The sequence below is a fragment of the Cnephaeus nilssonii genome (genome assembly GCF_951640355.1).
Source record: "Cnephaeus nilssonii genome assembly, chromosome: 22".
Lineage (NCBI taxonomy): Eukaryota > Metazoa > Chordata > Mammalia > Chiroptera > Vespertilionidae > Cnephaeus > Cnephaeus nilssonii.
The window spans coordinates 28,973,956-28,997,978 of record NC_137093.1 but is presented as its reverse complement, the minus strand read 5'-3'; the positions used below and the strand labels follow the sequence as shown (position 1 = coordinate 28,997,978).

The 24,023-nt window shown below is 61.1% G+C and overlaps 1 protein-coding gene across 14 annotated transcripts in view; it reads right to left on the bottom strand.

The window, feature by feature from the left end:
• EP400 (E1A binding protein p400) overlaps positions 1-24,023 on the bottom strand; it is a 64,554-nt gene that overhangs the window by 18,943 nt on the left and 21,588 nt on the right. For all 14 annotated transcript variants that reach the window (XM_079763050.1, XM_079763040.1, XM_079763046.1 and 11 more), the window contains 24 exons: positions 23,677-23,970; positions 22,875-23,060; positions 22,347-22,487; positions 21,798-21,876; positions 20,972-21,021; positions 20,545-20,602; positions 19,742-19,831; positions 18,686-18,793; positions 17,685-17,875; positions 17,288-17,465; positions 16,090-16,226; positions 14,958-15,127; positions 14,559-14,733; positions 14,337-14,473; positions 12,363-12,549; positions 10,687-10,853; positions 9,430-9,599; positions 8,466-8,696; positions 6,553-6,717; positions 4,866-5,021; positions 4,015-4,109; positions 3,391-3,662; positions 1,360-1,562; positions 1,106-1,275 (listed from right to left, as the gene is read on the bottom strand). In XM_079763050.1, the coding sequence (XP_079619176.1) occupies positions 1,106-1,275; positions 1,360-1,562; positions 3,391-3,662; positions 4,015-4,109; positions 4,866-5,021; positions 6,553-6,717; positions 8,466-8,696; positions 9,430-9,599; positions 10,687-10,853; positions 12,363-12,549; positions 14,337-14,473; positions 14,559-14,733; positions 14,958-15,127; positions 16,090-16,226; positions 17,288-17,465; positions 17,685-17,875; positions 18,686-18,793; positions 19,742-19,831; positions 20,545-20,602; positions 20,972-21,021; positions 21,798-21,876; positions 22,347-22,487; positions 22,875-23,060; positions 23,677-23,970 (3,810 nt within the window). The remainder of the gene's footprint in view (positions 1-1,105; positions 1,276-1,359; positions 1,563-3,390; positions 3,663-4,014; positions 4,110-4,865; positions 5,022-6,552; positions 6,718-8,465; positions 8,697-9,429; positions 9,600-10,686; positions 10,854-12,362; positions 12,550-14,336; positions 14,474-14,558; positions 14,734-14,957; positions 15,128-16,089; positions 16,227-17,287; positions 17,466-17,684; positions 17,876-18,685; positions 18,794-19,741; positions 19,832-20,544; positions 20,603-20,971; positions 21,022-21,797; positions 21,877-22,346; positions 22,488-22,874; positions 23,061-23,676; positions 23,971-24,023) is intronic.

Below are 24,023 nucleotides of genomic sequence, written 5' to 3'. Positions count from 1 at the left end.
GGCTCTCTTGTGCAGCTGCGTCCTTGCTCACCAGGTCTCCGCACGGTTTAAACCGCACAAGTCGCCACAGAAGGAGAGCGCCCGGTTCCAGGCGACAAGTGCTGTCAGCGCGATGGGTAGGCCCCACAGGAGAACGGGGTCTTCCTGGGGAGGGATCTGCGCTTCCTCGTGTCCCCCCAGGCAATGCCAGGGCACTCTACAGCAAGAGCCCCCGGAGTAAGGCTGAGGGAGGGCACAGCCGACAGGCCTCCACCCCCCGGGCAGCACCGACGGCCTCCCTGGACACGGCTCCTCTGCAGTGAGTGCAGCCCCAGATGAGACCATAGCAGGCAAACAGCCCTCCTCCTTCAGGAAATCCCCGCCCGGCCGGCATGGCTCAGTGGCTGAGCGTCCACCCAGGAACCGGGAGGTCACCGTTCAATCCTGGTCAGGGCACACGCCCGGGATGCAGGTTCGATCCTCAGGAGGGGCGGCGAGGAGGCAGCCGATTAATGATGTTTCTCTCTCATTGCTGTTCTCTCTCTTTCTCTCTAAAAACCAATAAAAATATATTTTTTAAAAAGGAATTCTCTACGCGCTGTGCCACTCCACTACCAAGGACACTTGTCCGTGAGCAGTGGCCTGCTTAGGCCCGCGCGGGTGTGCCGCACGAGGTGCTGATGCTACAGGACACGCGTGGCAGCGACGCACGGGCCAGCAGTGGCCTCTGCTCTCGGGAACACTGGGCACGCTAAGGGCGACTGCTCGGGACGCGCCAGCCCGGCGGGGGTTAGCCCTTCGACAGGAAACAGCTGTGCACACCAGCCTGCAGGAGGGGGTCCTGGGAGGAGCGACCACACTGGAGCGTCACGCGCAGTGACTGGCCTGGGAGCTGCAGCGCTCACGCCCGGCAGCGCTGCTCTGACAGTGACCAGGCACGCGGCTGACCAGCGCTCGTTTAACGTAAAGCCGTCGGCGCTTTTCCGGTTCCCACAGGGCTGCAGAGACTATCGAGTCCCGACCCGGAGATGCCGAGCCTCCCTCTGTTCGGAAGCGGCGACAGCACCGAATGTGCACAGCGCTGAGCGCCAGGCCTGACCGTGGGGGAAGCCGACGTCCGCCTTACCTGCCGCTGCTCGCTGTTGGCGTTCTCGTCGATGCGTATGTAGGTGAGGAAGTGGAAGTTCAGGAACATCTCTAAAATGTCCAGCATGAGGACCATCTGCGACACGATCAGCACCCGGCGCCTCTCGGATCTCAGCTTCTTCAGCAGCATCGCCAGCGCCTCCAGCTTCCCTGCGGGGGAGCAACACCGAGGTCTTCCCCCAGAGCACGGGTGTGACGCGTGAGCGTGCGGCGCGTGAGCGTGCCCTCTCCTACCTGAGTCCAGCTGGACCAGCCTCAGCTCGGGGAACTGCAGCGAGCGCAGGGCGGTCACCCGCTGCAGCTGCTGGGCGTAGGGCGCCGTGTGCTCCCGCAGGCGGTGCCTGAAGATCCTCATCCTGTGGCTGTAGAGGGAGGGCGGCCGCGACACACACAAGGCCGGGGGCGAGGCCACCACCGGCGGGATCACACACGCCACCCTGAGGAGCAGAAAGCACGCTCGTCACAGGCGGCACTTCACATCGCCACCAGGCAGCAGCTCTGACCTGTCACCGTGGAGACGAGCCTGCTGCCCACCCTGTCTCAGCAACCAGGGGCACAGGTCCCGACAGCCCTGGCCGATGAGTGCCCCCGGGGAGAAACCCCAGGGCAGGGCCCCCAGGCCCCAGCACGGACGCTCACGGCCCAGCCCCTGCGAAGGGCACCTCTTCTGACGGGAACTGTGGGACACGGGCTCCGTCTCCTGGGCGGTGGGGGAAGAATGTGACGCAGAGCTGCTACGGCCACCGTGTCACCAGGAGGGCAGCCGGGAGGAAGGGCCGTCTCGAGGCCGACCCGACACCCGTTGCCCGGCCTCCGGACGCCACTGCACTAAGAAGCCCTTCCTCGGCAGCCAGCTCCATCGTTTCCATGACTTGCTGCCAAATGCAAGCCAAAGCCACCGCCACCAAAACACCGACAAGGAAGACCAACAACTAAGAAACGGAGGGACGTCCACCCTCAGGGACAGACAGAGTCACCACTGCCGGGGGCCAGCTCTCCCAGCTGCATCCAGAGACTAACACCATCCAGTCAGAACCCCAGCAGGTCGTTTCGTGGCCACCGAGCAGCTGATTTTAAAGTTTATCTGGAGGCAAAAGACCACCACGGCCACACAACATGGAGAAGACCGAGTCCGAGGCAGACATAAGACAGCGGTGCTGCCGAGAGGCGAGGCAGCAGGTCCGGGGCGGCGTGGAGCGCGCAGGAGCAGACCTCCCCCTTCTGGCCACCTGGCCCACGACAGAGGCACAGGACGGCCGTACAGACACCACGTGCAGAAAAGGACCGGACGCCGAGCTCACCCTCACAAATACTGACTCAGGGGTCACGACCTCTGTGTGAGTTGCACAACGACAAACTCCTGAAGATAACACACAAGGAGCCCTGGCTGCCCGCTTTTTAGCTACACCACCAAAGACACGATCCACGAGAGAAAAGATCGATCAGCTGGACTCCACTGAAATTAAAGACTTCTCTCTGCAAAGGACGCTGTTGAGAGAGTAAGAAGGTAAGCCACGGAGTGGGACAAAATATTTGCAAAAGACACATCTGATAAAGAACTATTGTCCAAAATGTACAATGAGCTCTTAACACTCAACAGAATGAAGACAACCTGATTAAAAATGCACCGAAGGTCTGAACAGACATTTGCCAAAGAAGACACAGATGCAAACGAGCCAATGAAAGATGCTCCCCTTCCCGTCCCCAGGAGGTGCAACTAGATCACGCGACGTGGGCACACCCCACAGACGGGCCAGCCTGGAGGCGGCAGCACCAGGACCCGCACTTGCTGCCGGGGAACAGGTGGGGCCGCCACTCAGGAAGACTGTTTGTTTCTGACAAAACTGAGCAGCCTTCCCACACGACCCAGCAATCATGCTCCTCGCTGTCGGCCCGGAAGAGTGGGAAGCCACATGCCCAGGGAAGCCCGCACAGTGCACATTGCTTTTCCGTCGTCGCCAAAGCTTGGAGACGACCTAGATGTCCTCCCGCCGGGAACGGATAAAGACAATGGAGGACGAGTCAGCTGACAAGAAATGAGCTAACAAGCCAGGAAAAGACACGGCGGGACCTTCAATGTCCATGAACACATGAAAGAATCCCCTCTGGAAGGCCACAGGCTGGGTCCCAGCTCTGTGACACCCGGAAAAGGCACAGCCACGGAAACGGAAGACCAGGGGTCGGCAGGGCACTCGGCAGGGCACAGGGGGAGGGAGGAGGCGGCGAGGAGAGCACACAGGACCGAATGCAGTGAAACCACCTCACCTGTCAATCACGTCCTGGAGGGACTCTTGCCGTTGAGTCAGCGTCAAGATCAGGTCCCTCTGACTGTGTGAGGCCGACGTGTAGACACTCGCTGGCCTGGCCCCCTTCCCAGGCCTGCGCCCCAGAGCTCCAAGCCCCGAGCCCCGCTCTCTGCAGGCCAGGGAACAAACCGCTAGCAGGTCTGTGCCGTAGACGGGGGCGCGGGAGCAGCGCCGCTCGTTGACGGAGTAGACCTGGTCCAGCCGCTCTTTCAGAAGTCGGGTCTTGTCCTCCTGCATCAGAAAGTGATGGAAATGGCCCATGAGAAGCAGCAGGCCAGCGGGCGGACCCCCAGCCCTGCGGGGTCCCTGGGCGGGGCCCTGCCCACAGAGCCCACCCAGAGGGGCAGGGCCCACTCCACAGGAAGCAGAGAGTGAGAAAAGCAGTGTTTCTCGAGGCGGCATTTCCCACGGCACCAGAATATGAAACTGTGTGCAAGGAGAGCTTTGTAATCATAAAGCCCAGTTTCATTTCTTTTATTAGAAAAGTATTTTTAAAATAAAGGTTACGTAATCCAGCAATGTCCTCTGAAGGCACTCAGAAGTACTGCCAGCAGGCACCACGCGTTGGGGAGATGCTCAGTACCTGTGTGGGCCCCCCGATGGGAGAAGCTGGTTTGGAGGCCATTCCGGGTTCTCCTACCGTCAGGGGATTGACCGCCACTCGACCAGGCACACCGACTACAAATCAAAACCAAGGCTGGAATCAGAGCTCCGGACGCTGCGCACCCGGCCGCGCGCCCTCAGGTCAGCGCTGCCTCTCCCTGCACGTTCACACCTGCGCTGCTCAGAACCCAGTGAGGCACCCCGCTCTCTGGCCACATTCTGAGCGGAGCGCCCGTCTCTCTTCCCATGGTGAATGCCCTGTGCGCCATCCTCACGGCCCTCACGCCGGCACAGCAGCCACCGGGCCCTGCCCTTCCGCAGCATCTACCTGGCGGCCCTCAGGCCAGGCGTCAGCTGCCCTCCAGACCAGCACAAAGCGACCCCCAAATCGTCAGGCCTGCTGCAGGCCCGACAGACGTGTGCTCGGGGACGGCTCCAGGGGCCTAGTTAGGGGCACCGGGGAGTCGCAGGGACTGGGCAGGAGCGGGTCCAGGGGGCAGGAGGGCCCAGGCGGGAAGCAGGCTGTGGACAGGCAAGAGGCAGCACTGTCTGTCTCATACCGAGGACCTGCCTCATTGTCTGTCCCGGGGAAGTTCTAGCACCAAAACAAAAACCTAAAGTGAGTGGAGGCTGGTGAGAGTCAACCAGCAACTCGGAGAGCCAACAACCAAGGAAACCGAGTGGACCGCTGTCCATGGAAATGAGACGTGGCCAGGGCGGGACCGTCAGGGTCCGAGGCCCCACAGTCAGGTCCTAAAGGCCTTCCGTTACCTTCGCGGGAGAGCGGGAAGGCAGCTTCACACCGCCTGCTCCCTGCTCAGAGCACTCTACCTGGTGGGGCCCCGGGAGCGGGGCCCGGGCCGCTGGTCGGGGGCTTGCTTCCCAGGGCGCTCAGGGCACCCGCCTGAGACACGGTCTGCATCACCATGGGGCCAGGTGGTCGCAGGTAGGACTGCCCGGGGGCAGACACGATCTGAAGGACGCTGCCTGTAATCACACGTGTGCCAGGACCATCAGTCACGCCGGGTGCCTTTACCTCAGGTCACGCCCACTCCAAGTGGCAGACACAGGCCACAAACCTAATCTCCAAAACCACACTTGCTCCCACGTGGCAATGCAGAGTTCAGTTACTTGTAGAAAAAGGAAAACACTTCATTCGCAATGAATGGAACTCTAAGAAACAGCCCAGCTGGCGGGGCTCAGTGGGTGAGCGTGGACCTATGAACCAGGAGGTCACAGTGTGATTCCAGGTCAGGGCACGTGCCCGGGTTGCAGGCTGATGCCTAGTAGGGGTGTGCAGGAGGCAGCCAATCAGTGATTCTCTCTCATCATTGATGTTTCTATCTCTCTCTCCCTTCCTCTCTGAAATCAATAAAAACTGAAACAAAGAAAAAAAGAAACGTCATTTTTCTGTCAAAAGAAAGCTCACCGATTCCTAGAAATTCCTAGGGATTTGAGGCAATGCAAGGGGCACTTGCTCAGGGTCTGTCACGTCTGCTTGAGGCCCAAGTCCCAGGTGGAAGGTCCCAGCTGCCTGATCACAGGCTGGTGCTTGCCGACCCGTCAGCTGATGAAGAAATAGCTAACGTGTTTGTTGAAGTGCGAATGCTGTTGGCTCTGCGAAAGGAGCTGGCACTCAACCTCTGGTGTGACCGAGTCTCCACATCTTTGCTCTGCAGGGACCTCCCACGTCCCACAGAAACTGGGGCACCAGAGATGCCTCGCCCCTTCGACCAAAACACTGGGAAGCAGGAAATTAGACCAAATGGAGCCGTTTCTTTGCTGCAGGCTTCCTAGGAGCCTCCACTCTGGCCTTTCACAGACGAGAGCCACGGGCACGTGCGGGCAGGGGCTGTTGATGACACCACCCTGGATCCCGACCCAACTGAGAGGGACCCACATGACTGAGCTGCTGCCCTGTGGTCCCTCAGGACTAGCGTCAGCACGCACCCTCCTTTTCTTCCAAAAGCAGCCACTCCACAGACATCGCCCGTGGCCACAGGCGGGAGCTCTGGCCTGGAGTTATCTGCAATCTGTGTGAGCGCAGCTTCTCCCACATCGACTACGTGCGTGGCCTCTTAGGACAACTCTCACTTCACAGTATAACCAGAAAGCAGCAAGTGTTTCCATTTTGATTTTGAAAATAGGAAACTTTTATCAAAGGGTTAATTTTTTATTCATTGATTGACTTCAGAGAGGAAGGGAGAGGGAGAGAGAAACATCCATGATGTGAAAGGATCATGGATTGGCTGCCTCCTGCACACACGCCCCCTCCTGGGGATGGAGCCCTCAACCCGGGCCTGTGCCCTGACCGGGAATCAATCGTGACCTCCTGGTTCATAGGTTGACACTTAACCACTGAGCCATATCGGCCGGGCACAGGGCAGATGTTTTAAATGACTACCATCTCCTGAGCCCGTGTCAGGACTGGGCAGCCAGGAACACAAATCACCCCCGTCCCCCGCCCTGCGGGCCAGGCTCCCTGGGGCGTTTCCAGGGAGGCCGGTGTGGCGCTCACCTTGCAGCTGCAGGGGCTGGCCGGCGGTGAGCTGCCGCAGCTGGCTGTGGGACAAGGTGAACTTGTTCCCTTGGAACTGCAGCGTCACCGGGGTCTCCGGCTGGGCCACGCGGCTCGGCGGTCCTGCGAGTGAAGCCAGCTGTGCTATTTTGACCACCTCGCCACCTGAGGGAACAGAGGAGAGGGAATGAGACCTCGGTGGGAAGTGTTTGAACGTGACACTGCCTGTCTGTCACAGAGAACGACCTCGGGCAGTAAACAGAAGTGTCAGAAAGTAGTGATGGCGCTTGCAGGAAATAGCGATCTTAACAGGAAGGAGAAGGCAACGTTAACGTCAGATGGTGACGGCTGATGGCTGACTTCTGCAGCCTGACTGTGGAGACGTTAGGCAGGAACCACACTACGAAGGGCACGTTCCTTTCCTCCCCGACCAGTGAGCCAGTGCCACCATCACAAGAGCAGCTCCGCCTCAGAGACTCCAAAGTGGGGAAGCCCCCACCCCCACCCCCCCACACAGCTGAGCTCAGAGGGGAGGGATCTGCCAGCACAGATGGAGGTGTGACGCGCGCTTCAACCGCAGTCAGTACAGAAACGTCTGGGGCTGGAGCTTCAAGACAAAAGCCCCCGTCGCAGGGCACGTAGGGCCTGATCTGCAGTGTTTACTGTCAGGAAGCGCGAGGCGTCCCATCGCTTAGAACCTTTTTGTGGAAAACGTATTCAGATGGAGTCACATGCACTTCATTCAAAAAGGCTGTAATTACACAGATTAAAGGTTTTCTACCCACTGGTTGATAGTTGAGTCTAAATGTTCCTAAGAAAACCCACTGCAGAATTATTAGTGTTAAGGTAAAGACAGTTTGCAAAAGACAAGAAAACACCCGGGTCTCTGTGCACAGAACTCTGAGTAAGTACAGGAAAGTGTAAAAGGAGAGGCAGAGAGTGAGTCCCGTAAGCCCTCGAGGTCCACGCAGAGGTGAAGGCCACCAGACAGAAGGTGGCCTGTGGATGATGCCCCGAGCTCAGCCACAAAAGCCCCGTCCCAGGCCACGAAACACGACCCGCAGGCAGGGGCCAGTGATGATTCCGCGGGCCACAGGCGAGAGGGCACAGACCCAGCCTGAACGTGGCCCTCAGGACACCCCGCTCCTCCCCTCTACCCTCCAGAGACCTTGGCACAAGCCCATCCTCCCGCAGCGGGGGTTTGAGGCGGCTGTGCCAAGAAGGGCCCTCTCCACAGCAGAAGGGACAGAGTCCACGTGACGTTTGGAAATATGCTAATCTCACTGGTCACAATGAAAAGTTCTATTAAAGTCTGTAATAATAAAAGCATAATATGCTCATTAGACCGGACATCCTTCCGGACGAAGCTGGGGCTGCGAGGGCCGAGCCCCTTGCATGAATTTCAAGCACCAGGCCTCTAGTATTTAGTAAAATTGAGATCTTAGTCACTGAATTATTATAAAATGTCTCAGTTGAGCAATAATTCATCTCAGGTTTAGATCTGGTAACAGCGAGACGAAAAGGAAGTCCTGGTTTTAGAAATGAACACGAGGCCCATGGCTCTCCAGGAAGCGACTGCTTTCACTCTACCCCTGTGCTACCCAGCTGACCTCGGCCCTGGCCTGAAGCCTGGCTAACAGTGAGGGAGGCACAGTCACAGCACGAAGCTCAGAGTGAGTGCGGGAGGAGAGCAGAGCTGACAGCGGGACGGGGTCAGGAGAAAAGACAGAGAAAGGACAGGCCCTGGGCGCTGGCCCTGGAGACGTAGGGCCGGAAAGGAAAGCGGGGCCACGGCACGGCAAAGGCAGCGCCGGCGTGAGGGCACAGAGTGGACAGCAGGCTCGTCACACTGCTGGTCCGAACACAGCTTCCTGGGAAGAGGGGCAGAGCCCGGGAGAGGCGAGGCCACTTACTAGGCAGGCGCGCCTGGGCCTGCGAGGTGAGCAGCAGCCCCTGAGGCAGCGTGCTCTGCCCGGCCGGGTGCGAGGGGGCCTGGGGCTGGGGCTGGGACGGGCCCAGGGCGGAGGCCTGGGGAGCGGTTTGAGCCCGCAGTTTCGCAGGATGGGCTGGGCTAGGAGCTGTGCTGCAGGTCGAGGCGGCCTGGGGTCTCGGAGCACCGGTGGGAGCCTGGGGGGCTGCTGCCGCTGCAATCGACAAGGGTGGTTTGTGCAGAGCTGTTAGAGGTTCTCAACGCAACGCAGTACTTTAACCGACTTTTAAAGCAATAAAACAAACATTTCATACTGTCTCTCAATGAGCAGCTCTTTAAAAGGGGGTGAAGGCCCATGTGGTCTAGACAGAGGTGTGTGGTTTTTTATCCGCTGTGACCATTTTAACGTGGCGCGAACCAGCAGCCTACACGGCAGTCCTTCCTGCAGTGAATGGTGTTACAAGTCAGCATGTGAACCCCGTGCCCGTCAGAGGAAATCCTGACCCCCACGAAGGCGCACACAGGCTGCACCCCCAGCTGCACCGGGGCGCTGGCACGAAGCAGCTCTGGACACTCGAAGCCGCCGTGCACATGGCCCAGGACCCGCTGGCGGCTGGAGCACGGCCTGTGTCACCTGTCTGCCCCTGCCCCGTCCTTCTCTACGTGGAATCAGGTGACGACAAAGCAGGGGCATGAACACGGCAGGCGCCTCCTCGGAAGCCTGAGAACCGCGTTCCCTCTATGAGCTCCCCCCAGGAGCATCCTCATCGCCTGGCCACACACGCCTCCACTGAGCATGCAGTGCCTTGTGAAATCCAGTTTAAAGACGTAAGAAAGCCTCCAACTCGTGTGAGGGCGGCACAGGTCTCTTCGGCAGAATGGAGGTCCCTCGTCAGAGGGCCAGGGAGCACCCTCCGTGGCACAAACACACCACACACAGGACACACCTTTGGCATCGGGGTTGGCAGAGAACGTGGCGATGGGCGGCCGTCCTCGACCGTGGCTCTGTGGCGTGGCGGTGGCCGCCGTGGAGGTGGCCGTGCGGGGTGGGTGTGCGCTGGGGAACGCCACCGTGCGGCCCTCGGGCTTCTGGCCGTACTGCACAGGCTGGAACAACCTAGACGCGTGTGGACAGGAAGACATCGCTGCAGCACAGGCCTGGGGAGCGCCCGAGCAGCAGGCTCCCGCTCCCGCTCCCACTGCTCGTTACAGATAGTGGGGTCCCGGGCGGTGCCCGCACGATGGGGTGTGATTTTCCTTCCATTAGGTTCCTATCAGTGTGGTCAGACGACGGTTTAGAGTAAGAAGCGAGGTGAAAGGTCAACGGCAGCCTCAGGTAACGAGGCAGCACAGGCGACAAAGGGCAGGCGGGAACAGGGCTCTGCGACCACAGAGCGAGACCCGCGGAGGGCCCGCGATGCCCCTCGGGCTTCACACACGCCATGTCCTCGCAGCCAGCTCTCCCGGGACTGCGACCGCAGGGAGGGCACCAGGCAAAGGCAGCGCTGTCGCCGCCGTGCAGGTCCGAGGGCTGCAGGCCCTGCCGGTGCGGGCGAGGGCCCAGGGGCCGGGGAAGTCACAGACGAGGCAACAAGAATGGCTGCCCGTGTGCAGGATCGACTGTCTCTAAAAGGCTGGCTTCCCTTCCCCTCATGGTTAGCTCGAGCCCAGGTCTTCGTCTCTTTCCAGCTCCGGGACCAGCCTCTCCTGAGCCACTTGGGTTTTGCCTTCGTCCTCAGACGTGTTCTGCCCCGTCCCAGCCTCAAGGCGCCTGCAACATGCTCGTCCTCCCAGGTGTCCCTTCGCTTAGTCAGGAGGAGCCCACGCCACCCTGCAGCGCCCTCTGCCCTCGCTCCCCAACACCTGGCCATGAAGCTACCCCCACACCACCCACCAGGTTCAATCCAGCCGCCGACTGGTCCCAGCTCCTCCCACAGACCCCTCCCACATCCTAACACTTTGTAAAGACGGTGAAGGGCCACTCCTCAGGCGGGCGCGAGCCACGTGCCCACACTTCCCACCTACAGTGAGCCACTCAGGGAGCAGACAACCAAGCAGGCGACTGGCCTCTCCTCACAGCCTGGAGCCAGGGACCCGTGGGAAACTCCAACCTGGTCCCAAGCCTCCCGGTGTCACTCCCACCCCACAGCCCAGGGCCCAGCCAGGCCAGATGGTGAGCCGCAGGCATCACCCTCAGCACACACCTGCTGGGCTTCAGTCGGACCGCCGGGGGCCTGCCGGGCGGGGGCGGGGCGGTGAAGAGCTCCTCCATGAGTTTCCGCGTCACCCTTTTCTTGCACAGCAATTCAGCCTCATGGCGAGTCATTGTGTTTTCCAAGCCAATAAGGTCAAATATAGAAAGATCGGCTTCCTGAGGAGGAGGAGGATACAGGCTGCGTGAGGCAGTAGGAAAGGCCTCGACTAAGGACCCAAGTCGGCTCGCAGACAGGAAGACCAGGCACGTGCCGCGAGGTGCTCCTGACGACCCGCCGTGCCCTGCGCTGGGGCTCAGGGTGCCGCCGTTCCCCCGGCTTTCAGACGGGAAGGGTCAGCTGAGTGGCTGTGGGAATGGAGAAGGCAGCACCCAGGACGGACTAGGCCGGAGAGGAGAGGGAAGTCCGTGTGGCCTGGGGGTGCTGGGCCTCGCACCGTGGAAGGGGCGTGGGAGACCTTGGGAGACCCACGAGTTGGTGCCAGTGGAGGTGGCTGTGTGGCATGCCGCCCGTCCGACAGCAGAGCCCCAGACGCTCCTTCCTGAGTGAGACCCGAGGAAGGTGGGCAGCGGGTGGGGGCGTGGAGCAAGCGGCACCTCCCACCCGCACACACTGACGGGAGAGAAGGTGAGGTGCCGTGGAAAGCAGTGAGCAGTTCACCAGAGTCACATGTGACCGGCACCTCCAGGCCTAGCCTTGTGCCCAAGGGGACCGTGACCACGCCCACACAGAACTGTGCCCGAGGGCCCATGGCAGTGTGGCAAGCGGCACGGGGTGCAGCAGGGGAGCCCTTCAGTCTTCGAGGAAGGAATCCTGCTTCAGCACGGCCAACGGAAAACAGCCCGTGGAGGGCAGGAAGCCAGACACCTCAGTCCACGTAGGGTCTGCCCCACGTGTATGTAACGTGTAGGTTTACATGAAATAGGTGAATCCACAGAGAAATGACCGAGGAGCTGCCTGAGGCTGGGCGGGCATGGGAGTGAGGGTCCATGCATGCTCTCTCCTGGTACTGAGATGCTCTAGGACGCGGGTGATGGCTGCACAGCCTGTGCACATGCTAAGATGCACACGCTGCACACTTCAGAGGCGTGTCCAGGTGACGAAGCGTCTCCATGCATCACAGAAGCACAGCACAGAAAGCAGCCCCGGTGGACCAGGCCCCAGACACAGGTCCGCTGCTGCCCCGCACTGCCCCGCCACTCGCCAAGGACCACACCCGTCTGCGCAGTGACCGCGGCAGCAGACGACCCGCTCACAGCACACCTGCTACCTCAGGGTCCTCAGACCGTCACATACTCACTAGTCACACCTTGAACTCCCTACTCGAGGGAGGGGGACCTGAAGCCAGAGTCCCTGGCCTGACCCCAACCTGCACCTGCACCAGCCCCCCCAACACTCAAAGCAGGTGCCCGGGTCCTAGGCCTCTGGGCCTGCGCCCCGAGCACTGCCTGTGTCCCCACGCGTCAGCCTCGCTGTGGCCCAGCTCTCGTCACGTCCACACCGCACCCCTTCTCAGAGTCCAACAGCACACGCCACGCTAACGAAGCCTGCCCCGAGGCCAGTGCCAGACACGGATGCTACGTCCAGGGGAAGACACGGCACAGAGGCTGCTCGGTGCTGCCGTGTCAGGACCCCAGCACACACCTACCCTCCCAGGCCCTCCTTACCTTCCAGGCATCCCTGTCGAGCACCTTCAGCACGAGGGAGGCCAAGCGGAGCTGCAGCGGCTGGGCCGAGAACGAGGACTGCGGGAGCCGGGGCTCCACCAGCCCGGGGTGGTTGCAGATGCGCTGCAGCCTCAGCAGGATGCTCAGCACGTCCACAAAGTGCCCGCCCTTCAGCACCTCCTGGGTCCTGCCTCGGAGACACGAGCACTCAGCGTCTGCTCCGCTCGGTCCAGATAGCGACGCACGTCTACCCCCCCCCCCCCCCCTCGGCTCCGTCACCACCTGGGACCCGAGGCTCCTCGACAGGACGGGGAGCCAGAGCGCCGGGGGAGGGTCAGGCAGGGCGCAGCTCCCGGGCTCAGCGGGGAAGGGGACGCTCTGGGGGAGCAGGCAGCCCGAGTGTGGCCTGTCCCTGGGGCTGGGCAGTGCCTGGACTCCACGGTGGCCCCGCACACACCGGCTGACTGCAACCGCTATGTGAGCTGCTGCTCTCAGAGACATTTCCCAGGAGGACTCGAGGTCCCACGGAAACGTCTGGCTGACACCAGCTGCAGCAGCACGGACACTTCCTGCCCCGTGCCCCGGGCCTCCCTAGGCATGGAAGGACGCGTGTCCCTGGGCGTGCGGTCGGGAGGCTGTACAGGATCTGTACCCACGACAATGCGTACTTACGCTCTGTCCTAAAACTTCCACAAGGAACCCCGGAAAACCGCATGGGTTCAAAGCAAAGCCATTTGTTGAAGGCCTCCTCCGTGCCGACATGGTTCTGATGCTTTTACACACGGCAGCCCACAGCCCCAGCTCCTCCCTCGAGTGGCATGCAGACTCGACCAGCCGCTGGAGGAGGAGCCCCCCCATCCACTCCCTCCAGCACCCAGGCCCTCCACCGTCTGTGTCCCAGGGCGACTTGTACCTGCCGCCTCGGGGCAACACACTAGGTCACCCCGTTCCTCCTACAACTTGCAGGACACATGAGCCAGGTGAGCAGCCGGTGGGCCACCTGACAGAAACACGGGACCTGTTCTGGAAGCCACGCCCGCTCAGGCCCCGAGGCCGAGTGTGTGTTGGAACTATGGGTGCTGGTGTGACTCCTCAGCTCCCGTGAGGAGACAGTCGCTGTGATTACCGGCACAAGTGTGTTTATCTAACACCTTCAGGACTTTCCCTCTATGCTCACTTGTGTTTTTTAACTTAAACTCAGGAAAATGAACGGCGTGATGAAAAGAGCCAAACAGGTCGTGGGAGAGGGTCAGGGAGAGAAGCAAGGCCCACACTCTCCGGGTCCAGCAGCGGTGCAGGCAGCACACAGCAGCCCGACCCGTGGCTTCACGTGCCCGCGGTTTCAGCTACCGCAGTCCAAAGCCACCACATGCCAAGTTCTAGAAATAAGCAACGTCTAGGCTGCTGATTAAGCTGTGTGCGGCTCTGGACAGTCAGTCCCCCCTTTGTCCAGCGCCCCACGCTGTAGACACTCCTGCCTGGTCGTCACTTAAGCAGACTGACTGTCCTGGCATTGCAGCGCGTGTTCACGTCGCCCTTGTTTTACTTAAAATGGCGCCACACAGAGCAAGAGTGGTGATGCTGGCCAGGCGGGAACGCCAGAGAGCCGACGGTGCTCCTTTAGCGGAAAGGGGGACGTTCTCACTCACTAGGGGAAGACAATGCACTGTGTGGTGAGGGTCTGAGGTCGAGCCAGCATGAGCCTTCCCGCCGGGACTGCGAGGTCTGCTAGGGACCGTGAGCCTGAGGTTCCTGCCGCTCCAGGCGGCCCTGGCACAGCTCCCCTGCGGACAAGGGGGGACGACTGTGCAGCCGTCCTGGGGCCACGCTGGCCTGAAACCTGACGTCCTAGGTCCCATCAGGACGTGTCTCCTGCGCAAACGGACAGAGTGCGGCCATGCCCGGGTTCACCCCGGAGCGGGGCGTGGGCGGGGCGTGGAGGCGGAGGGGACCCAGCGCAGGCAGCGCACTCACCCAGGCTGCAGGATGACGTCCTCGTACAGGGCTTTCTGCCGGCTGGTCAGGCGGCACTTCAGCACGTGCTCGTACCTCTTGGTCAGCTGCTTCTCCACGTCCCTCTTGGTTCTCCTCAGAATGAACGGCTGGGTCACCTGGGGAAGGAGACGGCGTGGTTCCCCTCTGGGGAGGACATCGTCGATGTCGCTGTGGTCCCTGCACCTCGGGGGCCGCACGTACCCGGTGCAGGCGGATGACCACCTTGTGGTAGTAGTCCTGGTTCTCCTCGGTGGGGGCCTTCAGGGGGACGTGCAGGTAGGGCCGGGACAGGCCCGGGATGAGGAAGTGCACCATGGTCCACAGCTCCAGGAAGGTGTTGTGCAGCGGCGCGTCGATCAGGAGCAGGCGCTGCTGGCTGCACACGAGACCAGAGACCCCGTCTGAAAGCCCCGCTGGGACTGCTGGGTCCGAGACGTGTCAGGACAAGGCAATTCTACAGGGTCACTGCGTCCCCCAGGGGCCCTGAAGACGTGGCTGACGGAAGGACACCCTGGTGTCCTCGCGGGAGGGACTGGCAAAGGACACGGTCCGTCTGTGTCATTGAACCCTCGCCCCCCACAGCCCGGGAGGCAGGCAGACCTCTGCAGGGTGAACACGGCCTCCCAGTGCCGCTCGCTCAGGCCCTTCACGCGCTGCATCTCGTCGATGACCAGGCACCGCCACCGCACCCGCGTGAGGGCCGCGTAGCCCCGGAAGAACTGCTTGTAGGACGTGATGCAGACGTGGAAGCTGTTGGGCTCGGTCCATCCCTGCGGCAGAGAACACAGGCGTCTCCTCCCTGTTTTGATAACTCGCTATTTCTGCGCAAGAAAGACCCGAGTGTGTTCTTATGACCCTTCCTCCAGGAGCCTCCAGCACGTGTGTGGACACACTCAGAGGCGTGCGAGCACCAACGGCGACTGTGGCAACAGACGACCTTGGAAGGACTGTTCTCAGCGGCCATGACCCGGGAGAGGCAAAACGCTCGCGAGGCCCCCGGAAACGTGCGGATCTACGTTGCCACCGGCTGCATTATAAACTTTACAACGATTAGTGACCCGAAGGTGAACAAACTGCACCTCGAGGGGCCCCTTTTCACTGAACGCTCCCCCACGCGCAGCCCGCTCCGCGTGCTCCTCAAGCACACCGGGCCCTCCTGAGGCGTGTACACCCGGCCCTCCTGAGGCGTGTACACCCGGGTCCTCCTGAGGCGTGTACACCCGGTCCTCCTGAGGCGTGTACACCCGGGTCCTCCTGAGGCGTGTACACCCGGTCCTCCTGAGGCGTGTACACCCGGTCCTCCTGAGGCGTGTACACCCGGGTCCTCCTGAGGCGTGTACACCCGGTCCTCCTGAGGCGTGTACACCCGGTCCTCCTGAGGCGTGTACACCCGGCCCTCCTGAGGCGTGTACACCCGGCCCTCCTGAGGCGTGTACACCCGGTCCTCCTGAGGCGTGTACACCCGGGCCCTCCTGAGGCGTGTACACCCGGCCCTCCTGAGGCGTGTACACCCGGCCCTCCTGAGGCGTGTACACCTGGCCCTCTTGAGGCGTGTACACCCGGCCCTCCGTGCAGGGCGGCCGATGCTGTTGAGGAACTGCGGATCCAGAACGGCCTGAAGGCCTGCTGTCGGTCTCACAGTAATTGCACTAAAAAGCACGTTTTGAAATGTGTCTCGTACAAATTAAGATGGTTTCTCGTCTGGTCTTGTTTCACGTTTGAACTAAAATACCTGTCTCTTTGCTTTGAGTTCCCGGTGGCTGCCGACATATAAGAGGGTCTTGAGCCCAGGACACCAGCGCTTCAGCTCGAGCTCCCACTTAAGGACGTTCCAGCTCCTCACGACGACCAGGTGAGGGCCCCAATTGCCTGTGGAGGGAGGAGACACAGCACCGTCCTCTCAGCTACACCGTCCTCGCCAAGTCCAGGCACTAGCACGTGCTGTGTGCGCGGCGTCCCCGGGCGGGACTAAGCAGCCGTCCGGCGGGGTGCAGGGGCCTCCTCCCACCACGGCTCCTGTCCCCACGCCCAGCAGCGCAGGAGGCAGGCCTGACTCTCAGGAGGCACTCAGCACAGAGTGGCTGAATGGGTCATCACCGAATAAAACGAGTATTTATTCAGAAACGTGGCAAACCCCCAGGAGCATGGGGAGGAACCCCCATTTACAAGGAACAACGCTCAGGAGAAAGCAGTACGCAGCCCCCAGCCCTCGGAGCCCAAGGCCTGTCCCATCCCCGGTGGGAACTCCCACAGCACCGCACCAACTCACGTGTAGGCTCCCAACCTCTAGCCAAACCATCCCTAAACCATCCCTAAACACGTGGTTTCAATTCATTCCTCTAAAAAATGAGCCTTCTTACGTTGTCAGAGTAACACACACAGCAGACTTCGTCTGTGTTAGGAACGGAGCACACCCAGTGAGAAGACGGAACGACAGGCTTGGAAAGGTGTCTCAGCCCACCCAACGGCCACGGCTGGTCAGACACGAGGCGCCACCACCCACACTCGAAAGCACCACCATGAGGAGCCCGAGCCGAGCAGGCCAGGAGCCCCACGGCCTCTAGGGCTGGCTCAGGAGGCAGCTGGCGATGCAGAGGCTGACGGCGGCGAGGGGAGCGATGCGGGACACTTTCCCACCAGCCCTTGGTGGCACCCAGTGGCACTGGCTCACCCGTCTGCTCTGCTCTCCACACACTGATGGGCAGCAGGGCTCAGGGAGTCACAGAGCCCGGGGGAGGGGGAGGGGGCGCTCCCGTCCAGTGCTGACTGGGAAGGAGTCTCTTGTGCATCCGTACAACCTGCTACCTCAGGTCCTGGGCCACAGCCCGCAGCACAGGGGCAGAGAATACAGGCACCCCTGACCCTCACTCAGCCAGACACTGGCCCGCACTTGAGTCTCGGCAACACGCGCTGTTCCCACAAGCTCCTACCTTCATTGCAAGCGAGGTGGGCAAAGAAGGCGATGATCTGCACCGTTTTCCCCAGCCCGGCCTCGTCTGCCAGAATGCCGTTGAGGTTCTTGCGGTAGAGCTTGGCCAGCCAGTCCAGGCCGATCATCTGGTAGTCCCTGAGCATGCCGTGCAGCAGGGGCGGGGCGCTCAGCTTCACCTGCAGAGACAGACGGGCCATGAGTGCTGCCTAAGATGATCCCTGAGCCTTGTCTCCATACTGAACTCACGGCAGGCGCACGGGAAGCGACTGGAAAGCTGCAGAAAGCTCTCTAGGCAACAGGAAAAGGGTCAGAGTTCACTTTTCCGGTAACGTGTGCAGCTGGGCAAGTGCTCTGTGGGAGCAGGAAGCCTCCCGTCCCTCCCGCCAGGCGCTCACCGTGGTGCTGATCCGAGCACTGCCCTTGGGCAGGACGCCTTCGGCCACGGCGGTCACTTCCGCGATGTCCTTCGTGTGAGGCTTCCCGACGCCCATCCTCTCGGCGGCTTTGAACTGGTCCATGATGAACAGCGAGTCTATGAGCACCACGTCCCTGCGGCCCTCCTGGTCGCCCGGGCCGTCGTCCACATCTGCGGGCAATGGGAAGGGGGGTTACAGCAGCGTTCATAGTTTGAGCCTACTTAACACTGAAAAGAACGGACAGGATCCAAATACTTCAAGCACAGAACAAAGCACCCATCGTTTTATTCTGACCCACTTTACACACCTAAGGATGCTCTCTGTTAAGCAGAGAAAACTCTTACGAAACCACCAACCCGAGGCCCACTCTGGAAAGCCCTCAGTGAACCTGGGAGAGGTCTCCGCAGCCATGGGAGCTGCTGTCCCCACAGGCGGCTGCAGAGGCACCTACTGGGTCCCTGACTCCCTCCACCGCCAAGAAAGGGAAGACTACACGCATCTCCAAGGCCGGCAAGTCAGGGGCTGCCAGGCCCCCCAGTCCTGCTGCACCAGGGTCCTGACAGCGCCATTCCCACCCCCAGGCACCGTGTCTAACGACCAGAACGAGCAGTGACAGCAGGAGAGCAGAGTTCCTGGTGTCGTCTGCGTGTTTGGGACGCCTAATAAAAGTAAAATACACTCCTTAAAGCAGGGGTGTTACACAGCACAGCCTGAATGAATGGGATGAAAATCTAGGTCCATAAAATGACAACTTTCCTAAACCTGGAGAAAATGAACTGCTCACAACCTGACCGAGTTCTCTGATGATTGTGCCAAATTTATTTTAAAAAAGAAAAGAAAGGAAGCACAGAATACAGTAAAATACAGAATTACACACAGCTGCTCCAACATGGCCCTGACCAGACTAAAGGTGCCAGCTGTCGGCCCTGGCTCTGTGAGTGAGCTGCTGGGAGCCGAGCCTCTGCAGGCGCGGGACACACCTTCTTCCTCACTCGTCTCCTCGCCGCCAGGTGGAGGCTGGGGCCACTGGAAGCTCGGCAGAAAGGCGCCTTCGTACAGCTTCATCAGGTCGATGAGGGGCAGCTCCGCTAGGAAGGGCACAGGAAGAAAGGTGTCACTCCCCATTAGAGACACGCACATGAGCGTAAAAACGAAGCGTCTTAGCCGACACAGGGAGGCATCCTTATGAGCTAGAGACAAAGAGAGTGTCGTGCGTTTTTTAAATAAACCAGATTGGCCAATCCTACTACACTAAAACTAAGAACACTTATGCATCAAGTTACCACAAGGAGATTGAAAATGGGGAAAATGCAACACATAAACCTGACGAGGAATTGATGTCCAGGACATACAAGGATCACCTACAAGTCAACACGGAAAAGAAAACCCAAAACCAGAACAGGAAAACACAGGGACGAAGCCCAAGAAGAGACGCCGTTTCTCACCCCGACGGCCGGAAAGGCTGCAGTCAGACACCAGTGCACCCGAGCCGGGCAGCTTGCGGCAGCCATTCTACCCAAACTCAGCACAACTGCGCCAGGCTGCCAGGTGCACACGCCCTCCAGCCCGCTCCTCCACTCAGAGCGCAGGACCCGGGGCCCACCAACCGCCCGCAGACCGTCTGGGCAGGCAGGTGCACGTGGCTACTGCGCCGTGAGAGCCAGTGAGTTTACACAGCACATGACAACGTGAATGCAACTCGGCAGCAGAAGAGCCGAGAGGCAAGGCAAGTGGTGAACCTACAGCAGGACGTTCAGTGAGGCCCCGACACTTGGAAGGGGAGCCGTGTGCTGAGGGGTGCACAGGTGCGGGGACAGAGCTGCAGGAGGGAAGGAATCACGATCCAGAACACAGTCCTGGGGGGACCCGGGGACAGGGAGGCAGGGACGAGGGGGGGTGGCACTCGGCACTCTGGCTCAGTAGCGTGGCTGGTCCCAGGGAGCTCGACGTCCTGGGTGTTGGTCTGCCTTGCACAGACTTCCCGCTTCTCGTCCTGACTCAGTGTTAGCAGCACGCTGGCAGGAGGCCCAGCCTACCTTCCATGGCGAGATTAGACAGCTCTGTCTGGTGGTCCACGGCCCCTTCGTTCGCCTCCTCCTCTTCAATCGTCTCCTCCTCGTCTTCCGCTGCAATGGTGACGGTCAGAGCCACGTCAGCGAGGCAGGGCACTCACCAAGCACTACGAGGCTCCAGACGGCCTCCACACGCAGCCTCGGGCCTCAGGCAGAGTCTGGGAACTGGCCCGCACTCGCCCTTCCCCCTCCGTGTGATGCCCTGGCTGCTGCTCGCATGATGAACCCACTCAGGCCAGAGCAGAGGGAGGGAGCCATCCACTGCTGAGGCCGCTGCAGCCGAGTCCATGAGCCATCGCCATGTCCACAGCCCAGCCACTGCCCAGCGGCCACCTCACCTGCCGGCTCCTGTGCTGTGCAACACAGCCACCGCCTCAAAGCCACCTCGGCCCTGCCCCCAGGCCTCCCTCCCAAGAGACCTGGCCCTGGAGCAGAAGCGTCTACCGGCGCAGCCAGCAGAATGCAGCCGTCTGTAGCCTCCTCCACTGGGCACAAGCCTCACCACCCGGGCGGCCTTGGCAGGGAGAGGGCACCCTCTCCAGCACTGGCCTCAGCCCCTGGCCGGCTCCTTCCCAGCAGCACTGATCGTGTCTCCTCCCTCAGACAGATCTCCCTTCAGTCCCAGGCTCTCCCTGCTCCACAGGCAGCGCCTCATGCCTTCCCACAAAGCCCACTGCCCACCGAGGCCCCTGGCTGGCGGCAACTCCAGAGGCTCTTGCTCATGGTTGCAACAAGTGGGCACCCTGCTGTGAGGTCACGGGACAGACCTTCGTCATCAGTGAGGGACGTGCTCGCTTTCCGTTTCCTTCCAGGTGCTCCTGGGTCCTGGGACAGGAGAGAAATTGCCAGCATGTGATCTTAACGCCCAGGACGGCAACCCAAGCAGGGACATGTTGGCGTGCACCTCAGAGGGACTGGGGCCCTGTGACAAGCATGCCGCCATCAGGCCTCGGCACAGGACAGGCCTGGGCATGGCTAAGTCCCCATGCTTGCTGCACCTCATCCACGTCGCCAAGTTAACACCCCTGGGCCCCACGCTACAGAGAACCCGTGTCTTCCCCAGGTGGCCCACCTCACGGGGAAAGGGAGTGACACTGCAATCTCCAGGTCTCTCCAGACAAAAGGAGGAAGCTCGACGGGGCAGACTGACCCACGTGCTCCCTCCCACCGGCGCAGGGACAGCCCGGAACTCACCAGAACACTTTCGAGCAGCACATCAGGGCCCTTGGGTCTCGGCTCCTTTCCTAGAGAGACAGGTCCTGTGACCATGTTTACCACAGCTGAGGAGGTGACATTCTTCACCCGCGTCGAGGGCGTCTCTGCCTGTCTAGGCCACGCCCCACTGACATCCCCGCTGAGGAAACATCCCAGCGCGTCCCCCTGCCTCCTGGTGACCAGGGGCGATGCAGAGCCAGCCCACAGCGCGTCCCCCCGCCTCCTGGTGACCAGGGCGATGCAGAGCCAGCCCACTGCCACGCTCACCACGGCCCAGGCAGCTCCCACCCCTCAGCACTGAGACCTCGGCAGGAGCCCAGCCTCCCGACCGGAGAGGAACAGGAGCGACCAGCAAAGCTCCCTTCTTCTGCCCGTCTGGTCGCACGACTGTGACCGCAGCAGTGGCCACCTCTCCCCGCCCCCCCCCACCCGTTTCCACACCAGGAAAATGGGAGTCAGTGTCCCACCCGCCCCGCCCCTGCAGTGCAGCGAGGCCGTGCACTGGCTACACACAGGGCTCCAGGCCACACACCTCAGGGAGTGGCCCAAGGGGACAGGCTCAGACCTCACCTGAGAGTGAGTGCCCAAAGCTGGTCAGCCTGGGGTGCTGACTCCAGCAAATCCCAAAAGAATGGAAACATGCGGCAGAGCAGCTGCCCGAGAGCACGGTGATCACCAGGCGCCACAAGCTCGCGCAGCCGGAGCAGGCAGCCTCCTGGGAAGCCACCTTGCCGCCAGGTGCCGGTGAGCACAGGACTGGGCCGAGTGCAGCCCGAAAGAGGGAAGGCTTCACCGAGGGCCATACCTTTCCTGGAAACTTCCTGTAAACGCAAGGCCTTCTTCCTCCTCTCCTCTAATTCGACTTGTAGCTTGATCTCCACCACCTGAACACAAGAGTGAGCACAGAAGCACGTGTCCGCAGGGGTGAGTTAACCGGCTCCAGAACGCTCAGTAGCGGGGACACTCACACACGGTCTGCAAGCACCACTGGCCGTCGCCCTGACTCTGCAGTAACTGCACATGCCCGTCCCGCCAGCTGCTGAGCTCAGAGCCCTTTAAAAAGGAAGCGGAGCATGCGCCGCCCCTCTGCAGAGCAGCTCCTTAGTGACCTGCCAACCCTCCGAGGGGCCGTGGGCAGCCTCTCGGGAACGATACTTCACGCAGCACCAGCAGCAGCCACGCGTGTCCACGCACAGCCCCAGCAGAGCAAGAACCTTCCTTCTAAGAGCTGCAGCCCGAGGGCTATGCTGGCGGGACCCACCCGCACGCACCCTCCTCAGCGCCGCTGCGGGCTCTGCCTCGCCGCCAGCCCCAACAGTCTAGGTCTCAGACCCCACTAAAATGTCAGGTTTACCTGTTCAATATTTGACCAGAAATACTCTATTTCTCTAGCGGCCGAGGCAGCGATCCGCCTCAGTCGGCTCTGCTCCTCTCTCTTGCCCCTCTCTTCGCGCAGCTTCTTTTCCTCGTGATGACGCACCACCGTCCTGACGAGCTGGCGTAGGAAAGTGTAAGGGTTTCATGTTTTAGTCTCTCACGCTACAAAAAGGACACGAGGTTTCTTTTTCTTTAAAGCTTCGTTTAAAAGAAAAAGTGATTTCAGAGTGAGGAGGGAGAGGGAGGAAGAGAGGAGAAACACCCATCAGTGTCTCCTGCACGTGTGCCTGAGGAGCCAGCCCGTACCCTCCAATGCACAGGACGGCGCACCAACCGAGACACGCTGGCCAGGGCGACACGAAGCTTCTCACACGTTCTCAGCCCAGAACCACACAACCTCCGAGGGGCAGCGCGTGCTCTGTGGCCGTCAGTGCTGGGTGGGGAGACCAGGCTCACTGCTGACTTCCCCACGTGGACGGGAACCCAGGGGTCCCAGCTCACCCACCTTCTTGGCAGCAGCCACCTTCCACCGCCGCTCCTGGGCGAAGTCGGTGGCCATCCACTGCATCTCCTCCAGCAGGTAGTCCCAGTGCGCCCGGGGCCGGGGGGCCTCCTGCAGCTTGGGCAGCCGCCTCAGGGACCACAGGCCTTCCTTCCTCAGCTCGGCGATCCGCTGATGGATATGGTTTTCCTGTGGGGACGGGGCGGCACATCATCATTAACTGCGTTCCCACAGGTCTGAGACCTACTATGTGGCAGTCTCAGCGGCAAAGGGAAGACTTGGACCCAAGGTTGGAAGCACGGGCAGGTGACTGACGGGAGCCTCAGAACACGTCAGGCCCACGCTCACTCACCAGGAAACCACACAGGCCTGGCATTTGCACGGACCCACTGGGATGGGGAGGCCAAGGAAGACTGGCCACGTGTCACTGGGTTAGGTCAGAGCCCACCCTATTTTTGTTTGTTTCTTTTAACTCCTTTCAATGAAGTTGAACAGAAGCTGATGAGCAGCAAAAACCACTGGCTGGCCGTGACCCTCACTGACCTGGGGCCTGCGCACTGTCCCCCGCCCTGTCCCGGCCCTCATCCACAGCCTGCGAGGACAATAGCCCCGACCACTGACTTCAGCCCAGAGAAGACCACACGAGTCTCCCTCCTCCAGGACAGGGTCACATGACTGGCTTCAATCATGGGTCCCTGGCCACAAAGCAGGCCAAGGTCCTCACTGCCAGGCGTGCAGCTCAAACTGCTGCTTCCCAACGTGAGTGCAGCCGCGTGTCACAGGACGGAAAGCACCAGCCCCTCACCAGTGCCATCTGCTCTGCCAGCTTGTCCTGAGAACCGTCTTGGGGTGCAGCCGCATTCTGAGCTGGGCTCTGTGGTTTCGGGGGGGCTGACACAGCTGCCCCTGGGGACCGGGAGGTGACTGGAGACAGAGACTTGCTGGCTGCTGAGGAGGGTCTATTCACCGGGGAGGCCCGTGCTGGCGAGGGCCCTGGGCCGGAACCACTGCCGGGAGCGATGGACGAGGTGGAGGAGGTGGGCGGGGGCCGAGGACTGGGCTGTGCAGGGTCTGTGGGTGGTCTTGCGGATGCCACCATCTGGTGGGCAGAAGAGGCGACAGGTGAAGGCACGCCATAGTCCCTCCCCACGG